This window comes from Mus musculus, chromosome 1, assembly GCF_000001635.26.
Source record: "Mus musculus strain C57BL/6J chromosome 1, GRCm38.p6 C57BL/6J".
Taxonomy (NCBI): Eukaryota; Metazoa; Chordata; class Mammalia; order Rodentia; family Muridae; genus Mus; species Mus musculus.
The window spans coordinates 33,989,617-34,015,557 of record NC_000067.6 but is presented as its reverse complement, the minus strand read 5'-3'; the positions used below and the strand labels follow the sequence as shown (position 1 = coordinate 34,015,557).

Sequence of the window (25,941 nt, the reverse complement as noted above, 5' to 3'; positions counted from 1 at the left end):
CCTAAGCCAGAACATCACAGAATATGTTGCACATAGCAGAGAATGTCTTCACACATTCCCCAAACATTCACCTTGCTCGAGTACCAGAACCTATCTCCAGCAGAGTGAGATTCACCAATCCATCAAATCTCTCCCTAAGATGGTGAAACTACACCAAAAACAAAACTACTGTATTCTTGCTTCCTTCTGGTACCATGAGCACAGTAATTATACAAAAAACATAGGGAAGACAGAAAACCCTACCAGTGGTTCAAATACTAAAAGGTTTTCTTAGCAATACTGTAGTAGGTAAATAACCAAACTGTCCACCAACCTTCACAGAGAATACTGTTCCCCCCTGCAGATGTGTGGGAACTGGTAAGTTCTGGATATTAGGAGAATCAGCATTGTGTTAGGCCAAGAAGTGTCAACGTTTTCAAATTAGTTCTAAAAAATACAGAGCAGGGGCTGGCAAGATGGCTCATCTGGTAACAAGTTGCTACACAACCCAGCTTTGATCGTCAGCACACATTAAAAAGCCCGATCTAGGGGAAGTTCAGGGTTAGGAAACAGTATAATATAAATACATTGTATGAAAGTCTCAAGAAACAAACATGTAAATGAATAAAAAGCCAGATGCCATATCACACACCTGTGATCCTGTGAGACGGGAGAATGTGCAGAGATGCAGTTGGCCAGGTAGCCTGGAGGAGGCTGCACAGCACACAGGAGAGCCTGCCTCAGCAAGGTGAAAAACTGCTCCCTCTCAAAGTTGTTCTTACACTCACACCTCTACACACACTGCAGACACACACGGAGTTAAGTAAAAAATATGCAAACTAAAATGCAATGGTCCGCATTAGTTATATTCACACTTAACGTCATATAAAAGTATCTATGTTGGGAAACTATGGTCGGCGACCACTCAATCAGCAAGCAGTACTTCACAGATTAGTGCGACAGCAAGCTAAGTGTTCATTTATAACAGTATACCAGCTAATTTCACTACACTTAAGATGAGGTCACTCTGTCTTTTATACTAAGCTGTTAAAAATATTCTGTACCATACAGGGACTATATTGAATAATCTACTATAGATAGAAAGGTACTGACATGGGCAGTCTTTAATATAAACAGTATCAAAGAATTGTGCTTTTTTAAAAAAAAAAAGTGCTTTTATTCACTCTGATCTGTTACAAATTGAAATAACCCAATTTTTTAACTTCAGTAATATTTTGACCTGATATATTTTGATGATGAATCTATTTCACAAATACTCGGATGAGAATATGATCCAGAACACTACACCCTTCTTTGCAGCAAATAAATCCTTGTGTTATTCTAGTTCAGTAAACAGTTGCCTATTTTTACTCTGACTTAAAGGACCAAAGCCATACACGAGAATAGAACGCACCATGAAAATCAGAGATTGCTCACCACTACCCTTGTCTATGGGGGACCTGGGACGAAGTCCCCCCAAGGCTGCCTGAGGATATGCCCAACAAAGCTCTCGACTTCCAAACCTAACTCTCCTAATGTTATAGATGACTCCCCTTCCTTAGGTTGTTGACACTTACGCTACTCAACAGCTGGGCACATACTTGGCAACCCAGTTCCCTACCGATGAGAGCAAATGCACTCTGTACAAACAGAGGGCTCTGACAGAAATAAAAAATCAAAATAACCTCTCTTCCAACTGGAACATAAAAATTGTGTTGAACTTCAGAAAAGTGAACTTGTGAAAGTTTTGCAAACTGGCACTCCCTATTCAAAGCAGACAATTCTTTTCTAATTAGATCAGCCCCTATAGTGAGCCATCAGGATAAGTACTGTAGTGAAGTCATCCTATTGGTCACTGATGGGAAATCAAAACTGGCTTCCAAATGCACCAGGAAACAATGGGTACGCCAGGTCTCCAGCTTTTCATAGAATACACTGGCCAATACGCTTCTTTCCTGTCCAAGGCTAAGTGAAATTCAGAACATCTGTACGGCCGAACACAATTTGATGACCTAAGCGTTTCAAACCACAAAGAATAAGGGGAAATGCCCCCCCCCCCCACCCCTTGGTTTTCTTCTGTGAAGTCTTGGGCAAAATGTCTGTCTGAGAGCATCACTAGCAGTGTCAGTGTCCCAATCAAGGGGTGAGATGAAGAACCGCCTTGTATATTTAATGTTCTGTTATTTACTAGGACAAATAAGACAAGCTTTTAAACAAGGCCTGTTGCCTCAAGAAGGCCAAAATCAGCATTCTGGTTATTTCTTTTTTCAGGCACCTAAAATTACTCACTTATCACTAATGTTAAACTTGATCTGACCCCCCCCAAAAAAAATTAAGTTGTACTTTTTTCCGAAGCATATGACATATACATTGTAGACCTTCCTGATTTTTTCCCCTGAAATCATAGAGCTTAAAGGTCTATATTGCAGTGTTTCTCGTTCTTAACTTTCTGGAGACAACTGAGTGAGAACATCGCTTTAAACACAAAACCAGAAACAACCCTCAGTATAACACACACAAGCAAATGCCCAGATATGAGTTAGCTTAAAATATCACTGCACTTGCTCAGGGCTCTATTATCCTTTGTGCTCTAGCACAAAGGAATTCCAGTTGTGTTTACAAAATGATACGCAAAGTCTAAGATTCCAGTTACAGAACTCATTCTAGGAAGGCGTAAAACATGAGTGTAGGAAGACTTGAGTTCTAGGGAGCTTGAAAATTCTGTTATTCAGTTTTGGATTCACATTAGTAACAGAAAACTATATATATTTTTTTTTTATTTAACTCGTAGAAATTGAGTTACTAAACCCAAAGTGAATATTAAAAAGATGCACTCAGTCCATCATAAAATATCACTATTCACTATTAATATTTTACACACATCTGTGAACCATCCTCACCAACACGTGAATATGAAGTGAAGTAGGTCTCAAGTTGCAATAATATCAGTCTATGTATACTTAAAAATACGTTTCAAGAGACATAAAGACTCAACACAGGAAACCACACGTGGCCATAACACTTAGATATCCAAGATAGTCAAGTTGGCACGAAATTTTCTAGACATAAACGACCTGCAAAAATGTATCTCAAACTATTCTTCTTGGCATTTAAATGTACAACCCACTCTCTGATTAAAGACGTCCTTATATCATAATTTGAAATAATTTTGGACTGCATTCGAGTTAGAATATAATCACAAGCAAGAAACTTTTCAAATAAGTTCGATTTTTCGAGAAAAAAATCATGCGGTGCTGTGCTTAAGAATATAAGAACCCTTACAGGTTGGCCAGGCTACGTCAGGCAGGAGCAGCCAGGCTTGGAAATCTCACAGAGAAGTAATGGCATCCAACCCTCCCAGGAAGAATTATGGCTATGCTTGGTGCTTAAGAGCTTCTACAAAGGGAAAGACAAGGCAAAGTGCTTCTTGGAAACAGACCTCCCCCGCCCTCCATTCCACCGCCTACCCTAGGGCGTCTCCGAACCCTCACCCACCCGGCCCTGCTCTGGGGTAAAGGATTTCACCCAGGGCACCTGGCGGTCCCCAGGGCTGGTTCCGGCTGCTGTTTACTTGTGCCCACGCGGGGGTGGCTCTGATTTGGGAAAGGTAACGGTTCCCATGGGCCCTGCCCCACCGCACAGCCCAGTGCAGGGACCTCGTACCTTTGTACCTCTCCAGGACATCCTCATAGGCCTGGAGGTACTCCTGCTCCTCCACGTACATGTAGGCGGCGGGGGACAGGTACCCCGCCATGCCTGGGGGGTGGGGGGGGTGGCCGCGCCCGTGGGCCCCGCGACCCGGGTGGAGGCGTCAGCAACCCCGGGCTGGAGGATCAGCGCGGCGGCAGTCCCGGGGCAGCGTCCCCAAGGAAGGCTTCGGGGGACGGCAGGCGGTGGCTCCGGGCGGGCAGCCTCCAGACCCGGCGCCCCGGGCCACGGCGCTGCAGAGGAGCGCGCTGCCCCGCCGGGATGCGCCGCGCTTCTGCGGCATCTCCGGGCTGCGCCGCAGACGCCCGCCCGGGAGGAGGAGCGGCAGCGTTGGGCTCCGGCACCGCCCTCCGGCCCGCCCACCGCCCGCCGCTAGTCCCAGCGCGGTTTCTATTTGGGACCCACAACAGGTGCCGGGGGAAACAAAGCCCCGGGTCCCGTGTCTACTGAGGAGGCTGGAAGCTCTCCACCCCGGGAAGGGAAGTAGTGGGCCATGCTAGAAGTACTTTCCCCAGCCCATCTTAGGGCATCGGAGGACCAGGTCACTGTAACAGAGCAAGGAGGGGGACAGACCCACGTCCAGGAGACGCCCGGACCTGGCTGCCTCTGGAGGTGGCAGGGTGAATCAGGGCCTGACAGCGACGCCAGGGTCAGGGCAGCTGAGGACCAGGCAGCGGCCCCTCCCTTCTGCCCCCCAGAGCCTGCCAGCGCATCTGCCTCTGCTCTGGGAAGGACCGTCCACTCACCATGGCCCAGATTACTGTCACCGCCCTCCTTCCTCTTATTATTCATTACACATAGTACCGGTATCCGCTGAGCAGAATGAATATGGTTCTCTTAAATTTGACGCGTCGTATGCTAAAATAAGTAACTTTAAAGGACCCTAAGATGAGCCAGGATGTAAATGGATGTTTTTCAGGACATGGGAGTCCAGTAGCTGCGGATAGAATCCTGCATCCTCACTGTGAGCCACCAGCAAGAACGGACTCTCTTCATGGAGAAAGGGAGAAATAACAAAACCTAAATGAAGTCCCGAATATAACTGGTTTTTTTTTCTCTCTCTCTCTGTGAGTGTGTGTGTTACCTACCACCACTTTCATTCTTAGAAAGCCCACTCACTACATACATATCCCATCTTGATATATGTCACTTCTATCTAAATCTTCCTGTTTCCTCCTTTTGTATATAGTGGCCTCTTCCCCTTGACTCTTTCTTTGTTGGTTTTTATATTGTGGATTTGGAACCATTTTCTACTAACTCTATGAGGATAAAATATGCTTGAACAGTGACCTCTGCTCGAGAATCAGGGCAGGTAACTCTCCTTGGCAACTGGCCTGCTTTTATTTCCCCAAATAAAGCAAGACCTCCTCTCTCTCCTCTCTAGCTTGATCCCTACATATAAGTAAAACTCAATATGCCCTTGCACATATGTGTATGACGTACCTTGGGAAACCCTCTTGGAATGAAAAGAGTAAGCGGTAAGTCCCCATTCACACCCCGCATTCACACAGACATACTCTGAATACACAGTAAGGTGTCGGAAGGGCAAGTCTGAGGCTTCATCAGAAACCGACACCAAGTACCATCCAGTTTTAGAATATAGTCAGCATATATTTTACTGTACTTCAAACTGTCCATTTAAAGAGCCAGTCAAATGAACAAAAGTAGCAGTATCTGGGGTTCAGCCTCTGCCCCGAGCACTCCTGAAACCATAATGGTGGGTGGACATGCTAGTAATTAGAGTATAGTCCACAGGAAAGGAGGACCAGTGTAGCAACAAAGCTTGCATTGGAGTCAAGGCGGCCTGAATCCAGATCCTAGCTTATGATCTGTGGTGTGTACTTCTACTCATTGAGGGAACTTAGGAACCTCCTATTACATGGGGTGCTTGCAGGCCTAGTGAGATGTATCCATAACTGTCCAGAAGACACCCCGCTATGCACATACAGAGTATTTTCCATGTGGCAGGGAATTTGCAAGATGATTTACATTCACTATCTCCGTCTCCATCCTACATTTCACCCCAGTCAAGATGCTTCAGTTAAGAAACCGGAACTAAGAAAAGTTCAGTAATTAACACAGCTAGGGGTGGGCCGCGGTGGTCCACGTCTACAATCCCAGCCTTGGGAAGACGAGGCAGGAAGACAGGATTCACAGGCAAGCTCAGCACACTGACAGAAAACCTATGCTGCATGAGACCCCGTCTCATCAACAAACTTGACCATAGTGAGAGAGGATACCCCTCCCCAAACTTACATGTTCAGAATCTGGTCCTTCAAACGGCCAAGTCCAAGTTTAAAAGTTTCCCTCTTAAAACAACATTATCACTGGAAAAAACCATGCTCAGTCACAGGTAATTTCAAGATGGAAAACCCAGCTGATGATACCCTAACAGCTAAGGACAGCTCAGTGTTATTCGTATGTAAAATGCAATTATTCAGTAAGTGTTACAAAGCCCCTCCCCTCACGTCTTACTCCACCTCATGGTGACCCTAAGAAAGAGAAAGTGAATATTCCTGTAACTGCAGATTTTAATATAATGAAACTACAGTAAATATTAAAGTATCCCCTCTTTTTTTTTTTTTTTTCAGTGATGGGTATCAGACCAAGGCAAGGCAAGTGCTCTATCACTGAGCTATCTGGAGATAAATAAACCTTCGACTTAATACAACACAAACCTGATTACATTCCTACACTGCTTTAAAACCTGTTGGAGATGCTCCACTGTGTACAGTGGAGTAGCCCCAGAGATTCCACACTGCAGGCCAGCAACCAGGGGACCCTCTACCCTCCCCTTCCTATGCTTAGCTATATGCGCTACCTGCAGCTCACAGTTAAGTCCCCTATGCTTGTTCTTGAAGTTCCACCCCTTTGAAGTGGCCGTCCCTGTCACCCTAATTCTATCAAGCTCTTTTAATCTCAACTCAAGTGGTACTTCCTCTCAAAAGCCTTTCAGGAGCCTCCAACATCCCCCCCTCTCCCCCCCCCCAGGTTAATTAGAGTCCTCTGGGTTCTTTGAATATTAGACACTTCCAGCCATGACAGCCGATCTTTCAGAGCACATGGGAACTGTCCGGGAGCACATCATGTCACACTAGCATGACTTTTTAACGACAGAACTATGTTCTACCTGAAGTTTACTGCAAAACAAAACAAAACAAAAAACAAAAACAAAAATACAACTCAATAAACATGCGTTAACTGCAGATGAATGAAGTTATCCAACAGTCTGCATAGCTTTTGACTTGAGGTGGGAGGAGGATACTTCACAAACAACTCTACTTTAATTGCCTTTAAAATATATATATTATGCTCTTTTACTACTGAAAATGAGCACCACAAACTTCTCACATCCCTGAACAGCACCCCATCTTTCGCAAGGGATTAATTTCAAGAAAGAGCAAAGTTTCAAGCGGAGTGTAAAATGTGCTATAAAATTAAAAGTGGAAGTCTTAGTGGCGTGTTTTCAAACTATCCTCACCACCAGGCTCTCCTTGGATAAAAGACACCCACATCACACAGGGTAAACAGTGGCCAGTCTCCTATACACATGAGGGATCAAAATGACACTTGTGGACTGACCTCCAACCCAGTCCTCCAGGTAAGTTATCATTTATGAGTTATACAGCAAATATGAAATATTCTAATATTTTAAAGAGCCATAATAAGCCTCTACACTTCCATTTCACTGTTCATTTTGTTTTATTCACGTTTTGAAGAATTCATGTGGTTTTAACAGTAAATACTTTGAGGTCTCAGTCACCTACCTCAAACTCAATGGACATTTCATAATGAATAGCACATGGCCTCCGTCCTCAGGACTTGTCCCTTCTGTACCAGCACTGTCCCAGGTCCCTCCAGGCCTTCCTTTCCTACAGTGCCCCCTGAGGGGTAGCAGCTACTCCTGATCTCTATGAGTTTAAGGCCAGCCTGATCTATGTAAGGAGCTCCAGGTCAGCCAGGGCTATACAGTAAGCCCCTATCTCAAGAAAAACCAAATCAACAACAAAACTTCACAGAACAGGCAAGCAGATGTTTTGATGCCCTGGGCAGGCCATGAAGGTGGGCATACACCTTCCCTTCACCTGTGGTTCTCCTTCTGCTGTTAGTTCTGGTAGAGTCTCTCCTCTCCCATGAGTGTCAGAGCTGCAGGGGGCTTTCAACAAGACAGGCAGGCCTAAGTGACTAAATGTGTCCCTGAGGAGAAGGTAAAGGGAGCCAAGGCCCAAGCCACCTCACTCTCACTTGGCTCCCAGTCTCCCTCCTCTCTCCCTCCTCTTCCCCTTCCTGCTCCACCCCTCCTCAAAGGCTGGGCGAGACCGGAGGCAGTGGCCGCATCTCACAACAGAAGCCAAAAAGAAGCTCAAGCCTGTTGCCGGAGAAACCCTGACTACAGAGTGACTGGCCAGGCTCTGCTTGTTTTTCTTAGAATAAAATAAAATAAAATAAAATAAAAATTCCACTTCAGGGGCCCCAAGGAGACTCTCTCTAGGCTGCCTTGATGACGGTAATTTGGGATGGTCGCGGCCCCCAGGAAGACAAAACCCCAATATTTGCATTACCTGGGAAGCAACTATGAGAACACAGCCCCCAACTCCTGCGCAGTCACAAGTGGGGGCAGGGAGAGGGAAGAAGGCCTGAACATCTGGCCTTTGGCCTTTGTAAGTGACTACCCAGAGCCCCATCCTTCTCTATTACCATTTCCAAGAAGGAAAAAAAAATTGCTAAAGAAATGCAGAACTGTCCACCCAGGAGGCCCTTACAGGCACAAGCCCTGCTGGAACCACAAGGCCTGAAAGCTGCTCACCCTGGTGTTCTCAGTTTACAACGGTGAGAAACAAGCTCCCTTCTGGTTCAGTTTGTATGGCCAAATGCAAGGAAACACCCCACACACAGGACACAAACACTGGCATCTCCATGGATTAATTAATCAAGAGTGCATGATGGCCCCTCACAAGCACAAAGCATCTATGGCCACATGATGCTCACAGAAAAGCTACATTTAAAAAAACAACAGACATCCAAATTGCTGGGTTATGCGCTGCATCCTAAGTACCAAAACCATGAGACTTGAGTTAGACCTGCGTAGCTCTGCGCCCTTGGGCAAAAGAAAAAAAACAAAACAAAAAAAAAAAAAGGTTGTTCCAGCAAAATATTCCAGGAAGTCACTGGTATTAGTACTCTCAGGTTGCCTTGATGGTTAGTGTACATCCGCAGCAAAGTTTAACACAGATACCAGTAAATATTTGCTTGCTTTCAGAATCTACCGATTCATCCAACCAGAAAGCAGAGTCAAACAGCTTAGTCACCAGAGCAAGCAGGCAAAGCGCTCCACGGAGTAAACATGGTCATTTCCTCCCCCACCTGAGACAAATTTCTGCCCAGTACATCAGCCTGCAGCTACAGCACCAGGAGAACAGATGGGTGAATTTCTGCCACCCTAGTCTCCACTCCATCCCCTCCCCCACTCACCTGCTATCCGAAGCACAGCCCTCTCGGCTGGGTCCAGCACCGAGCCCCCTTGAATCTTTCTTTTGGATCTCTCATGCTTGGGCAAATTCCAGGGTAAGGTGTCTCCAGGAGCCGGAGATGCTGAGCCAGATTTCTGGCTGAAATCATCCTCGTCAGAAAAATCCGCAGAGGAGGACATAGAACAGCGGTAGGACGCGTTCCCGGAGCTCTGAGGAGGATGACACAGGAGAAGCATTAGCTACCGACCGCTCGCTCGCTCGCAAACGAGCATCACTCACTGAAGACCATCGATTACGATCACTCTGCCCCCTCCCCACCTCTAAATTGCGCTGCGCCGTCCCCAGAGAACACGCACACAAATAAAAAAACAAAACGAACCCCAGGGCTCACCATATCTTCTTGGCCAAGTCTGCTCCCGTAGAAACAATAAGCAAGCTGTTCCAATACATGGAGACCAGAAGGAAGAAGTGTGTGGCCTGCGCTCCAGCCACCGGCTCAACAAATGACTGGGCCAACAATGAAGCCAGAATCAACAGCCTTCCTGTGACAAATCTACAGTATCTGGCTCCCCCACCAGGACAGGAGAAACATTTTCCATTACTAGCCTTCTGGTTAATTCATTAATGCAACTAACTTTAAGTTTCATAAACACAGCACAAATACAGGATGCTGGGTCCCACCTCCTTCCCGTTTCAAGCCGCCAGGGCCACTGGAGCCTCCTTTTAACCAGTTTTGAGCCCTGTATTTAATTTTCTGCATGAGACTGAAGCGGGTTCCCAGAAAAGGGTGAGGAGGGAGGGAAGGAGGGCTGATTCTGAGAAGAGCCTTTTCTTAAGACCGGGAGAACACAAAAGCCTGCTTTCAAAGGCCGAAGGCAACGCCAATAAACAAACATCTGAACTCAGTTTAGAGTTCTTGAGATAATTTAAACTTCCAGCAGCGAAGGGCTGCCAATAATGTAAATGAGGACACAGTGCGGGGACAGGAAGCCAAGTTCTCCTCAGCTGCAGCCATCAGGAAGATGAGAAACACAGACTTTTACCAAAACCACTCTGCCTGAAGGTTACTCTTCCTGGATCCTGCAGGCGCTTAGAATCCTCGGGGTCATAATGTTTTCATAAAAGGCACATGGTCTTATTCCTTCCCTCTTATTGGGTTGTGTCTGTGAGTATTTAGACAGCCCACAGCTCAGCAAGGAAGAGATGCTGTAGACTGGATTAAGAATTCTGAAGAGTATCAAAGGGAAGTCTTCACTTGCCCAGGCTCACAGTGAAGAAGCCAAACTAACATAACTTGAATTCGAATTCCTTGAGATGGAAGCTACAGCCATGGATTCCCCAAGCAGCAAGCTGCAGGCAGAAATCAGCTCAATGAGACAAGCTCCAATTTGAAGTAATAACAGTGAGCTACTCACACTGGTACCTGCAGCACCAACAGGCTGTGTGTGCAACTCCCACAGGACTCACATGCGGCTTGTCAGACAGACTGTCACCAGTCAGGACCACTGATTTTGCCACTGTCCATTTAAACCGTGGCTGTTCTACCGTCAAAGCTACTATGGTAAAAATTCATATATCCCTCCAAATGAGGCATGTTAAGATTTAAATCATGCTGGCTTTCCTAGTAATAATAGCACCTTAAGCAAATCTGACAAAAGTAAATGAATAAACTTGGATTTCTATATTCTAGCTTCAGTCCATCCTGAGGTGTGTGTGACATTAGCTGTTATGAACTTAATTTATTTTCCCGAGCTTTTGTGAAACTTCAACTTGAGTTCAACTTGAGTTCTCTAAGGTTCGTCATTTGCGGAATCTGAAGGGAAGGAAGGGTGGCATTTTAAAGACGTTTAAGGGCTACTGGGTTTCTTTGGTTGCCTTGGGTTCCTCAAAATGGCTTCCTATTTGTCCTTATTTAAGGTCCTTACTTCATCTCTGAGATTGTATTTCTATACTATTTTAGAGAGACAGTAATTTGTTAATGTTTATGGAGGTGGGGGGAGAGAATAACTGCTCTTTTCCAAAAATCACTGGCTATTGATTTTTGCAGAGTAAATTTTCTAATGGCCAGAGTCTCAGCTGACTGAAGAACAAAATGTGATTTATGCCATGCCAGCACCACTATTAATCACCCCACAGCCAGATGGGACAGTTACTACCCTGGACCCCAGGGTGTTGACTGGCACAGCCTCTAATCTGGTCATGTCATTGATAACCAGATAAGAGAGAACAGTAAGAAACATACTCAGGGCCACATCTTTCAACAATTTACTCCAGGAATATAGGGGCCACACACATTTATATCAGACACATTATATGAAATAATGTCCCTTCTTGTCTACGGGGTTCAAGCCTTTTAACAATTACAGTATTTCACTTTTTTTTCCCAAAAATGCACGCGCTCTTGTGCACATACACACACACACACAAATCACTTTTAGGACTGGAAGTACTCTACAAAATTAAAGCCTATTTGAAAGCTTAAAATTGATAATATATTTAAATGAAGCTACTTCAAAGTGGAGAGTTCATATAAACTATTATATTCCTTATTGATCTGTAATGACTTGCCAAATCTTGCTACTATCTTAGGGCTGGAGAGAACAGTATGGTGTTTTATTTAATTGGAGACAATAAACAACTCCCTGGCCCAAACACTGCAGCCTGACCTTTGATGAGGGGCTTAAGTTAGTGGGACAAAGGAAAAGGAGTCCCTTACGCAACAAAAGCCGCTATTTCTAATTCTACTGGTGCTTAAAGACCGATTCCTATCAAAATACAAATGTTCATCCATAGGGAATTAGTTAAATATACTGTATCGATAGCACAGGTTACCCTGCAGAAATTAAACAAACATGTTGATCTACATTTAACAAAAGAGGAAATAATATATGACAGCTTTAAAAAATCCATACACACATATGTACCCCCCTTACGTGTTTAAATATGGATATATTACTGTTTAGTAGTGGTTAGCTCTGGGCAGTGACAAAGATTAACAAGTTTTGTTTGTTTCTGACAGTTTTTAAACTCAAACAAACAAAAGAAATCACCAAAAGGAAATGCCCAGAGAAAACATCGGATATGAAAACTAGCGTTTTGCTTTGGGAGCTCAGGAGGTCCTCAGAAAGTGAACGGAGCCCCTGTAGCCTCTTCCCAGAGCAAAGCAAACAAACAATTATGCACAAACTACATTAGCAGATGTATGGGAGTCTCTGGCCTCCTGACCCCGGGGCTAGGACTCCAATTCACACCACTCTCTGTCATCTCCACCTGCTGATAACAAGGAAACAGAGGAAGAAACTGGTTCTCCAGAAAGGGAAAGGCTCACTGGGATCGTGAAGGCAGGGCTGGCGTTTCGTCTCATAAGCTGGTGGGTTCTGTCTGTACGCACTTGAATCTCGGTAACCAAAGAAGCAAAAACTCTAGGCTTCAATAAACCAAACAACCCTGCACCAGGTCTTCCACAACCTTGGCTATTAAACTAACAATCAAATTAGGCCACTAAAAGATTCACTCTAGGGCTGGTGAGATGGCTCAGTGGGTAAGAGCACCCGACTGCTCTTCCAAAGGTCCAGAGTTCAAATCCCAACAACCACATGGTGGCTCACAACCATCCGTAATGAGATCTGATGCCCTCTTCTGGTGCGTCTGAAGACAGCTACAGTGTACTTACATATAATAAATAAATAAATCTTTAAAAAAAAAAAAAAGATTCACTCTAACTTTTCTATGCTACAAAAGCAACCGAAATTCCCTAATGCCAGGATAATTAGATAATGTGACAGTTTTGAATAACTTCCTAACTGACATCCCAGGACAGACTCTGCGACATCAGCAGCAGGACTGTGTAGCTGGCTGCGGCTGGGTCTACACAGCCTGGTCTGTGAGCTACTGCCAGGAAATGGTCTTGGCCCTGGGTACTCTCCAAAGGCAGTGGGAAACAAGGCCAAAGGGGAGGATTTTGCTAAAGATCGGGACATTCAGAGTTGGAGAATACATTCTGCCCCACCAACTCAGCATCTACCCACATCTTGTCTTTAAATAATAATAATGATAATAAATTTACACAAATCTTGATTATACAGATGTTAGTCCTAGATTCTGCAAAACAATCCATAGTGTGAAATAGGTACTTCCCAAAAAGAAAGTACTCTCTTGGGATGTGAACAGAAAAAGGAGCCACCAAAAATGTCCCTATGTGTGCATGTGTGCATGTGTGCAGGTGTGTGTGTGTGTGTGTGTGTGAGAGAGAGAGAGAGAGAGAGAGAGAGAGAGATGAACCTTGATAGAACTCTACATTCTTTTAACTTAAAAAAAAAAAAGCTAAAAGCTCATCCTAGGGAAAATTGAGAATCTCTAAACCCAAGTCAAGATGGTTTATCAGGTATATTAGGACTATTAAGTTTCTAAGGTGTGGCGATGATCTGGTGGTTGTAGGAAAGGTAGCCCAGTCCTTAGGAGATGCAGACTGAGGAAACTTGGCATCTGTAATTACTTTTAATTGCATTAAACAGAACTAGTCAGTGTGCTGATCTAGGGAACCAGAAGTAGTCTCTGGACCACTCTTGCTTCGGGGGAAAGGGTCCCAAACTTTCAGTTGCTTTTGTGGTCAGGAGATTGGGGATCGAGCCCAGAGACTGAGCAGTATCCTGGCGTCACCACGGTGCTTCACCCTCAAACCTTGGTTGGTTGGTTGGTTTTTGAAATCGGGCTTCACTGCCGAGCTTGGATTAGCCTTGACCACAGTTGTCCAGGGTGCCTTCCAAATCCACCAACACCCTGCATCAGACTCCCAAACGCTGGGATTTCAGGAGTGTGATCCCACATCCTCCTTCCCTTTTTCACAAGTATCAAAGCTTCCTCTTGTTTTTCGGCTTAGAAGTAACACCCGGTTCCCAGAGGCTGCATTTTGATTATCTGTCCAATCACTGTTGAACACTTGGTTGATTCCCACATCTTAACTGGTACATATCGTGAGCAAGGGATTGCAAAATTAACTGAAGTTCCCATCAGAGGCACGGTTTCAAATTCGAAATCGTCTTAGCTGGGATTAAGATAGGCTTTCTTCCAGCTTAGCCAGCATATGCCACCTAGATGCTTCATTTAATGGGTGACTGTAATCGGGGACTAGAACAAGCATTTCACTTGCTAGCCAAGCATCTGAAACGACAATCCAAACAGAAAGATGCTTAGGGGAGGTGGAAGACTTATCCACATCCACTGTCTTACGAGGCGAAGCCAGAGACCTCTATTTTGGTCCTTTCAACAGCAAAGCCTGTGTTCTTGACCACAGTGTATTCATGCACAAGGTAAAACTGAAAATCCTTATGAAGGTTTATATATGCTCAGCCCAGGGAGTGGCACTATTAAGAGGTGTGACCTGATTGGTGTAGGTGTGTCAATGGGTGTAGACATTAATACCTCATCCTAGCTCATCCTAGCTGCCTGAAAGCCAGTATTCTGTTAGCAACCTTCAGATGAAGATATAGAACTCTCAGCTCCTCCTGCATCATGCCTGCCTGGATGCTGCCATGTCCCCACCTTGATGATAATGGACTGAACCTGTGAACTTGTAAGCCAGCCCCAATTAAATGTTGTCCATATAAGAGTTGCCTTGGTCATGGTGTCTGTTCACAGCAGTAAAACCCTAAGACAATCCTCAAAACTCTCAAAGATCTTACCATGTATTTGCAGGGCATGAAAGAATTAGGTTTGTTTTAGATTTAGTACTGGACCAAAATCATGGACACGTCCGCAGCAAGGAGCATGATTTCACAGTAAAGAAAACCCATGCAAAAAATACATTAAAGTTGACTCTTGCACAGCATGGGTCTGGATTCAGCAAATGCACCTTTACACACATTTGTTTTAGATTTGTGACAATTTGGAATTGCTAAAAGATTAATTACCTAGAAACCTCGAAAATTAAGATGTAGGCTTGGTAGGGCTCAGTAGTGGGACCCTTCATATAAATATGGAGTACCCGACAGAACTCATGACAAGACTTGTCTCAAAACACAAACAATTAAACAAGACCAGAGAAACAGCTAAAGAATGAAGCTAACCAGAAGGATGGAGCAGGGGGATCTCCAATTTGAGGTCATGCTGAACTACACAGCAAGAATTACCTCAGAAGACAAAAGTGTGGAAATATAGACATCAAAGACTAGTTTGTATATAAGTATCTACAAACAGATATTTCACTTGAAGGATGTTTTCAATAATTTCCAAATAGAAAAACAAACCCATGTCTGAAAATAGCTCCACAAAACCAAAGCATATCAGGACCACAGACTAAAATACCGGGACATTCCATAACTAGACAATGCTTGTTTGTTTGTTTGTTTGTTTGATTGCTTGTTTGTTGTTTTTGTGTGTGTTGCTGTTGTTGTTTAGTTTTTTTCATTTATTTGCTTGCTTTTGTTCTGAGACAGGGATTCTCGGTATAGCCTTGGTTGTCCTGGAACTCACTCTGTAGACCAGGCTGGCCTCGAACTCACAGAGATCCACCTGCCTCTGCCTCCCTAGTGCTGGGATTAAAGGCATATACCACTACCACCCAGCAAACTAGACAATACTTAATCTTACATTTTATGGTGATGTTTATTTATGTCATCCAGTTAAATGTGTCTTAACTATCTATAGGCTCCTTCCTTGAAGGACTCTGAAATCTGCTGCCAAGAACAAAGGGATAAAATAACTGACTTAAGAGTGTCTATCCTTAGAAATGTAGCTTAAAACGTATCTTCTGGGAATACTATAGAACACTCATAAAAGTTAAATCAATTACAAGAAAATGGTGGAGTCTGGCCCACCGAACTGCCACATGGCACACCTCTGGGAGAATGCCACCCAGAGGTGTGCCAAGGGCTGGCAGAAGTTGGTATCAGTGAGCCCACTGAGGTCGGCCAGCCAGTTTTCAAAGAAGAATTAAAACAAACATTTAACACTAGAGAGACTTCATGTGAAACTTCAGGTGTGGAACTCGTGCATCCTGACACAGTCTTCACCTGGCAATGTTCCTTTTCTTTTGATACCTGGGTGTGAGACACACACCCTCTCATTGATTGATTGATGAGATGCCACTGTATTCAGATAGTATTGGAAAGATAAAGGATGGGAGGAGAGAGGGACTATGCTAACTGACAGAATGGAAGTGAAAGTGTTTTTAAGAAGAGAACTATAGAGCACAAAACAAGAGAAACAGGAGGCAGCTATCAGGTCCTGTAGTTAAATGGATATCCCACAAACACCAGGTGAGTCAAGTTTCTCTAAGTGCAGAGTTACTCTCCTTTATTACAGTGTCTTTAATTCCCAGAAAATGTTAGAGAGCTGTATGACACTACAGGCTGGCTCAAGGTTTCCAGGAATCTCACTAGACACCCACTGGCTTCCTGCTGGCTTGATTTTACCTGCATTTACCCACCTACTCAATGTCATAAGAGAGACCTTGATTCTAAGTACTTCAGAACCAGGTGTGCTATGGTTCCTGTTAGAAAGAAGATCTGGGTTACAGCCACATCTTGTATAAACCCTGAGACATAAAAACAGACCCTTTGCAGACAGCATGCTCCATCTACCATCTATGTTGTCTTGTAGAAATCTGAAATTGCATATGGTTTGGCAGAGTGTATATTGGATATCAGCCATGTGACCTTGAGAAAATTGCCTGGCTCCTGGGGGCTTCTGTTAGTTCCTGTGAGAAACAGGAAACATAGCAGTGCTAATGTGTACAGCTGTATTGGTGGAAAAAAATAAGCATTTGTGATATTTTAGATATTAGGTGATGTCACCCCCTTTTGCTTATTTGATCCAAGGACAGAAGACTAACTACAGGGAAACAGTGAGATTGTATGACAGCCAGCTCGGAACAGCCCTAAAGAGACAAAGTCCGCCTGATTCTCTTCTCTGTCCTTTCTGAACTTTGTAAGCAGTGTTCTGGTACTCGGTGGTACCCTCATGTCTTTCCACCACATCCCTTTAAAAAAAAAAAAAATTCACTGTTTTCATTACAAAACAACAGCCAGAGATGAAAAGCACCAACATTTTTTAAAACATTAGGTGCTCAATTGTTCCCAGCTGACACTAAGGAAAGTTGTGCCTTTAACAGTCCTTAAGGTTCCATTTTCATTACCTCTGTTCCTTGACAAAATTGTAGAAAATCGCTTTTGCTAATGGCTTTCGCAAACATCGGCTGTCACTTCAAGCAGTTATTAAGTCAAGAATAACTTCTTCATTAAAGACACATATACACACAACAAACTTTTGTTATTTCATTGAAACAAAGCCCTAAACTTTATATTCCAGGAACCTCATTTCCCATTCAGAAGAAAGAGCTGCCAGCTCTGAAGTAAGAGAAGATAATTCTGCCTCTTTAGACCACTTTTTTTTTAAAGACTTATTTATCATTATACATAAGTACACTGTAGCTGACTTCAGACACACCAGAAGAGGGCGTCAGATCTCATTACGGGTGGTTGTGAACCACCATGTGGTTGCTGGGATTTGAACTCAGGACTTTCGGAAGAGTAGGCAGTGCTCTTAACCACTGAGACATCTCAGCAGCCCCTTCAGGCCGTTTGACTGGGATTTAGTAACCATGGGTGAGCATGAGGAGACATACTGCCTTTGTGCTGGTGTGATGAAAAAATCAACCTAGCTGGGATGTTGAATACTAGACCAATCCAACCACACACACACACACACACACACACACACACAGGCGCGCGCGCGCGCACACATGCACACGTACATGCTCGAGCATACCACCAGGGCATTCATGTTGAGTGCATTCTAAATCCCTTCACTAACATTTAGGTTCTTCCTAAAGTTTGCCAGTCAAATTAACTCAGAGATTGAACCAGAACTACTATGACTGGCTCAAAGCCCCTAGACATCTAGAAGGCTGCCTCCACTTTCTCCACATCTTTCCAACAGATCTTTCTCTCAAAAATGTCTGTAGACTCCTCCCTTTCTGGTTCTCCCTATAGAGAGCATATGACAGGGCAGGAAGCAAAATCAGCTCACAAGAGAGCAATGTCTCTAGAAGGACATATCTCGAGGTGAAAACAGATTCCCCAACCTCCATAAACTCATAAAGGCACCAGTCCTGGGGCTGCAGAAGCATCGGTGGGGCCTCAGCTGGGAATTTCTTGAACCCTAGGAAAGGATCCACTGAGAAATAAATAATGGGTGGTACAGATCACAGAGTCAACGTTTCAAAGAATCCAGGTGTCACACAGTAACAGAAGCAGCCAGAAGGCTCCAGGGGTCAGTCCTGAGGAGTGGGGCACAACTTGAAGCCACAAATGTCCCCTCCCATTCCTCAATGCTTTGGCATACATCTGATAGAACTTTACAGAGAACGGAGTGCATACACCATTCGTGCATTGTCTCGGTTGTCACAAGAGCTGTGTCCTGTGCGTGGAAATAGATACATTATGTTCTTGTTAGTCTCGAAGCTTCTTACAAGCCATTATATTATTAGTCTCAAAAACCACAAAAATAACAATACCTATAATTCCTCTGACCTCTTACTGTCTATGAGCATGAGATGAAATAAGCCCAAGGTGCTAATGAAGAAACTCACTCTCTCATTCTCCATGTCCAGAGCCCAGCCCTGCGCACTCATGGCCCTTCTGCTTGCTCATACTGTGCATGGCTGAGTTTTTTGAATTCCAGTCTCTGACCTTTCTCCCCTGCCCAGCTACCCATCTGACCCTGAAATAGCTTGATTTGTTTTGATCCTTCTCTCATCAAGGGCTTTCCAGCTGCTGCAATACTTCCTCTAACCATGACATAAGCAAAGAATGTGTCAGAACACATTGGGACTGATGCACAGATGAGCCACAGAGATGGTGGCAACATGCACTGGTTCAAGCAAGATGGCATCCGGTGCTGAGAGACTTGGCAGGGGTTCCTGTCCCTAACTCAGAAGCTGTCTGCAGTTGTCACCCTCTTGCAAAGGAAAAAAAAAAAGTTTTCTCCAATGGAGTCTCATTGGATCTACAAACCCAGCAGGAGATACCCAACACAAAAAAAAGTTTTTTTGTAGACTTTTTGTCTTGCGCCATTCGCTCTGTGTTTACTCTTGTTTGTTTGCTTTGACTGTCCTCTAAAGAGAGAGAAAGAGAAAAAGGCATGGGAGCTGGGTGGTGGATACCTGAGGAAGATCTGGGGGAGTTAGGGAGGGAAAACTGATCAGAATGTATTGTATAAAAAAATATTTTCAATTAAGAAAAAAAGGTTGTGTCAAAATGTGCGGCAGCAATCCAAAAGATAGTACTTGTCAGAAAAACAAACACTATACAGAATAAACGAAGAGCTGGTCACTGTACCCCTTCTATTCCTCCGATGAACTGCCCCCCAGTGGGGGGGGGGGGTCCACGCGTGTGATTTGGCTAAGCCACTTTTCTCAGAACCCCAGTTTCTGGTACACCATCAGTGTAGATACTGCTCTGGAAGCACTGTTAGCCATGTTCATCATTTAAACCAGCAGACATCAAGTACAGTGGATGACTCTCCATAGCGCCGTGGGCCTCAACCAATCAGGAGGCCTTATGAGCACAGACTCGGGTTTCCACTAGTTTCCCAAGGACTCTCTTACCTGTGTTTCTAGCATGATGCACACAGAAGTTGAACTCACGGCTGTTCAACCAGTTCTGGCCTGAATTTCCAGGCTGGCAGCCTGACCTACACATTTCTGCCATTCTCACAATCTCTTGAGCTAACGTCTTAAATAAGTCTGTGGATACACTTGTATGTGTGCATGCACGCATGTGTGTTCCACCTGCCAGTGTGTCTGGCTGGCTCTGTTTCTCTGAAGAGTCTCACTTGGAGAACTGACTACCCCAAGGCACGGCCAGGCCTGGCCTCAGCTACATTGGAGGGAAGCACAAAAACTGGCGCTGGTTCCCAGTTTTAAGGGTAGAGCTTCAGCAGGGCTTCTCCTAGCCTGAGGTAGGAAACCACGGAGCTTCATCTCTTTAATTAACTCCCAAGAGGGAGGAGTTTACCCTTCCCCACTTGCTCACATCCTAAATGAGGGCAGTCGAAATCTTCACCAGATATTCCACACTATCAAAGTGATATTGTGATATCAGATGATGTCAGAATGGTGTGATGGAGCCTCTAACAACGCACACCATGAAATGTCACAGCATCTCATTTGGAGATCGAAAGGAAAATATGAAACCCAGGCATAAAGTCCTTAGAATATCAATGATTACCAAAAATACCCCTTTGAGGCGACATCTACACCGATGTTTTACCACAAACTAGATATTATAGCCTACGCAAAAAAAACATGTTAACTTTATTCCACAAAATAATGATTTCCAATGCAGACTTTTAACTAAGAAATTTATTTTATGTACTTGTTTATCTTTGGTTTTTCAAGATAGGGTCTCTCTGTGTAGCCTTGGCTGTCCTGGAACTTGCTCTGTAGACCAGGCTGGCCTCAAACTCAGAGATCTGCCTCCCAAGTACTGGGATTAAAGGCAAAGAATTAAAAAAAAAAAAAAAAAAAAAAAACAAACCTCTATCTCCCTTCATATCCCATTGCATAGTATGTCCTTTATAACAGCAATAAAAATAAATCGTTCTTCAGATGTAAAGCTTTTATTTCTAGTCAGACATTAAGACCCATGATGAGCCATTCACACTAGAGAGTAAGGCCATTAGACTCTATCTATCCTGGAGAAACACTTGATAAAAAGAAAGGGAACCGAGGCTCACTGAGGAAGAAAATGCTGCCGATTTCACAATCTCCCCTGCTGACATTTTTCACCAACACAGAGGCAGAATTTAGAATAATCTAGAATATGCTTTCCTATAACCGAAGCCCAGGCTGGCTCCACTCAGAAAGCACTAAAGACAACACGCTTCTGCAGCCTGGAGCAGCAACTCTGAATTTGTGCGTGAGCACCGCCCTTCTGCCACTCCGGTTGGACATCACTGCTAGGCACAGGAACTGCAGCCGTGGCTGGCTTCTCACCTGCCTCTCCAGATCTCCAGGGAGGAAATGATCACTGATGCAATCTGACAGAGTCAGATCTGCTCCTGTGCGCTGGTGCCACGGGGTCTGAAGTGCTCCATTAGAGCCACCCTTTCCACGCCCTCCTGCCTGTGACAGGCATGTAAAATGCACACCCTCATGACAGGGATAAATAAACCATGGATGTGCATCCTAAACAGTGACTTAACAGCAACTCCCTCCACAAAGGAGGTGTGAACCATCTGTAAGCAACTAGAGGAAGAGGGGGTGAGAAAAGCATAACTTCTCAGCACTTTACAAAATCGTTGTCTTCTCATTAAGTAAGGAGGCCACAGCTAAGATTCTTCTAACCAGAATGCCAACCACAGGAAGAACTTTGAGGAGCAGGAGCGTTAAGGTAACGAAGGCAGAAAGAACAAAGGCTTTCCCGGAGGCCTGTTCACAGGGTTTCCATTCCCACTTCCTGCTCACGCTAGCTGTGTGACTTGGTACTCGTCCCAACCCATGAAATGTCTGTGAACGTTGGGCTACTCATCTGAAAATGAGACCCAGGTCTCCTGTCAGAGTAGTCATGCAGATCAGGGTAATCTACACAAGGGTTAAGACCAAGTCTAGCAGACGGTGGGACACTTTAAATGACACCTGTCATCTTTAAGAAGCTATGCCAAAGCTGTCAGTTTCCTGAGCACACCTACAGTCTCAGCCGGATATAGCCTTAAAGCACTTTCTAGGGCACCAAGGTTGTCAGTGAGTCCCACTATGTGCTACACAGGAACAATCAACCAACTGAAACTAATAGAAGGGGCACACATGACGCTCTCAGTGGACATTCAACAAATGAGAGCCACGTGCTTCTTATTTGCACTTCTTATTCCAACTCACATCTAAATGGCATCTGGTCCCCTCACTTCTCTCTTGGTCCCCAGCAGTCCTTCTCGAGGGAGCTACACTGAATCTTTAAAATGTATTAAAAGGGAATCCATAATCGCTCCTGCTGTAAAAACCCTCCGACATGACTTCCCACAGTACTGAGTAAAACCCAGCTGTTCTTCCTCCAACGAGGCCTTGGGATTGATCCTGAAAGATAGATCTGCTCAAGTGTTAATTCCACGGCTCCCCGCCCCCACCTCACATCCCACCCCCACCCCCACCCCGATCTGCTCCCATTTCCCCTGCTACACTTATCCCTACCTGGCACTTGACATAGTGACTTCTTAATCTGTGCTATCTGTGTCCCTCACTCAAGATAAGCTCCACCACTACCGCGCTGTTTTGTTTGCTACCGCAGCTCCAACCCTTCAGATAGGACCTGGGAAATGGGGGCACAGCAGTGGGTTAATTCTTCAAAGCCACCCGTGCTGCCCCGAACATGATGACCGCTCTATAATGCTGACCTCATCTGTTCTGGTCCATTCCCTCCAGTTTGTCGTTCTTCCTTTCCCCACTTCACATCTGCCCAAGCTTGTCCTGAACAGGAGGGTTAAAGCATAACTTCACATTGCCTCCCAATTCACAGCTAAGGGCAAGCGTCCAAGCACACAAGAAATCTAAGGTTAAATGCAGCCCGGAGCTCTGCAGAGCTACGCGCCTTCTGGCCCACACCCACCACCTATAGCAAAGTGATTCTGAACAGGCTACTGAAGCTTTTTGAATTTTGGTTTTCTACAGTAGAGAGCAATCTACCAAGTACCATTAGACAAGCTAGCCCAGCTACTGCCTAACCCAGTGCTAAGTTCACGGGAAGTAATTAGTAACTGCCCGCTGCCATTATTACAAGTGTCAAATGCCGCTGACATGATATGCTGTTGTCTGATAATTCCATTTCTTTTACAACCTCATTTCTGGTCACCAGGGAACAAATAAAGTTTCAGAAAGTCTTTAAATTAAAACACAGGGAACAATGGTGGTCACTTGCATCTAGAAAGCAGTGCTCTCACGTAAGAAAAGGCTGTTTTTCAGGCCTTAGAATCCAGGGCCACCTCCATCTCAGAGTTCTTAATTCCATCTCTTCAACAGAAAAGTTTGCCTGGAGTCCCAGTGACTACCCACATTCTAGGAGTCAATTTAAGATCACCGTGTCACCTGCCCAATACTCCTAGAAATGTCAAAGATTACTAGGTAATTTTCTAATGTGAAATACCTGAGTTTCACAAGTTAATTTCCAATGTGGCAAGGCCATTTCTCTTTAGAAAGCCTATGGATAGAATATATATTTTAATTTATAGATATAAGAAAACTCTGGATGTTTAACTAGACACAGAAGCGAACAGGAAACCAGTGTGTACCAGGGAGAGCATGTGTTCAGCCTGCAGGTGTTGCCACAGTATGTGTGTCATCTCTGTTCACAGTCCTTCACCTAGTTCCCGCACAGTGTGACCAACAGACTACTGTTGCTTTTAAGGGTCCTGCACTATTCAGAAACCCTTCACCTTGAAAGGCATTAGATGTTCAGATTTAATATTATTAATATTTCCTCTTCAAAATAATAAAGGGCCTACTTATATATTGATTTGGGGTTAAGTTTAACTGTTAATAAATTAAAAAGATAGAAATAAAGAAATGTACTGAATAGTGCATGTATAAAAACACGGAAAGTATTTTCTTAATACCAAAAAAGATGAAAGTACCTATTGAATGATACCACTTTTTACAATGTTGCTAACTGCAAAAAGCAATTAAAAAATCAACGAATAAGCCAGGCATGGATGGTAGTCTATGCCTTTAGTCCCAGCACTTGGGAGCCAGAGACAGACAGATCTATGTGAGTTAGAGGCCAGTCTGGTTTACAGAGTAAGTTAATTCCAGGGCTGTTACACAGAGAAAGCTTGCCTCAAAACACAAACAAATAAACAAACAAACAAAAAAATCAATGTATAAAATAAAGAAATTAATTTGGTGACCACAATTACTATTTCTTAATTATCTCGTTTTGATCATAAAATACTACCTGGTCGTTTTCCCTATTTAGGGTGGGTTTATGTTCAAATTACAAAACACTGAGATTGGAAGGCTGATCTGACTTAATTTTTGGATGGCAAATGCTGGAAGTAGGACTTGAAAATCAGCAGCTACAGCCTTCCCAGTCCCCTGGGCAGGCCAGCACTCTGCTCGCATGGGCAGTTGAAGTGCTGCACCATCTATTTTAAGATGAGGGATGAGGAGCAGCTGGCCACATGGACTACAGAGCACACATGGAAATGCAACACGCTAGGACAGAAAGCGACATCTTAGCCGACCGGGACTGGTGTCCTCTGACATGATCCTTGTGAGTTCAGGGAGAGCTGGGTTCCACAGCAAAATCCATAGCAGCCTATGCTGTAAATATGAACCTATTTTTCCAGACTCCTACAACAAAGAGCCAGATCTCACTGTGTTAGCCAGGATGGTCTCAAAGGTCTGGGTTCAATGGTGCTCCTGTTTTAACTCCTAAGTGGCCAGCCTATAGGCACACATAACCACAGCCATTGCATCTACCCCAACGCCCACATACCTCAAACTGTGATATTTAAAAGATTCCAAAAATACAATGATATCAGGTCTCAAACCACCAAAGGTTAAAAAAAAAAATCCAAAATTAATACCCTTGAAAGGAGAGATGCCCTCAGAATAGCCAATCCCTTCCCAACCACCTCAACAAGTTTTATATCAATCTTTACTGGTGCCATCTTCAACTGTGCACCAATACACAGCTCTGAACAACTCCTGGCTGAAGACCTATCTGCTCCCGAAGCCAGCGATGATTTAAGATAATCACAGGGCCCTGAGCACTCTTACCGGCTCTCCAGTGTCATAGTAGACAAGCAATGAGACATACACTCAGTGCCAGTATTTTCCCATTAAGTATTTAAAGGGGTTTTATTATCTTATTTTTTGTACAGTCTTAGATTCCACTCATGTACAATTACATAAAAATTTAACTGTAACTACTCACTTAAAATAATGATATACTTTGTAGTCATTTAATTGTAGATCGTTTTTAAGGTTTAAATTCTAAACTTCTGAAACAACCTTTGTCTAGGTCCCAATCATCCTGAGAGGCTGCTGGGAAGCTGGTGGACTCTCCTACGAGCCAGGGTGTCTAATGGGGCTGTCTCGGTCCTCAGGGTCTATCCTTGGACTCATTAGGATGTCTGAGCAGAGGCAGACCCAACACATGTCCACACACCACATGTCCAGATGCACTGCTGTCCTTGAACTCTCTTCACAGCCATGACTAAACTGCTGCTCCGCCCCCCACCGCTCCCCTCCGCTGTGCTGTCTGAGTCTCAGTTTGACCTCCCTTCAGGAGACACCATCTTAACTGCTTGCCTTCCATTAAACTCCACACATATGGATGTCTGCTCTCCGCTCCCACAAAGACTCCACCTGGGGCGGTGGGGGGGGGGGGGGAAGGATGCTCAACTTTCTGCCTTCTTCCTCTGAATGGTTACCGCATGGCCACGTAGTAACAGGCAGGGATGTTTGTCTCTGACTCACAGCTTTTCTCCGCCCTGAGTGCTCTCACAACCCACTCTCCTCATCTTTCATCAGCCACTGCAGGCTTCATTCCTGATGATGACATCACCTGGGTCTAAACAATTTCCAAACCACTCCACCCGTCCACGAGTCTGACCACCAATCTCTGGCTCTCCGGCTCGCTCCGCTTCAAGCTAATCCTGCCTTCCGATCATTTGTTCCTCGTCAGATCCACTCCTACCCATAAGATTTCCTGTCCTTATCCGCATTCCCTCGTGCTGATTTCAGGCATCCTCTTGACATTAGTATCCAGAAGTTATCAATGCCACCCTC

The 25,941-nt window shown here is 44.5% G+C and overlaps 1 protein-coding gene across 28 annotated transcripts in view; it reads right to left on the bottom strand.

Moving 5' to 3' along the window:
* Dst (dystonin) overlaps positions 1-25,941 on the bottom strand; it is a 400,775-nt gene that overhangs the window by 293,105 nt on the left and 81,729 nt on the right. For 17 of the 28 annotated variants that reach the window (XM_006495666.4, XM_006495690.4, XM_006495691.4 and 14 more), the window contains exon 4: positions 9,160-9,367. In XM_006495666.4, the coding sequence (XP_006495729.1) occupies positions 9,160-9,367 (208 nt within the window). Of the gene's footprint in view, positions 1-3,642; positions 4,615-9,159; positions 9,368-9,537; positions 9,866-25,941 lie in introns of those variants that run through there. The other 11 variants (XM_017314741.2, XM_006495678.4, XM_006495688.4 and 8 more) reach the window with 4 other exon arrangements.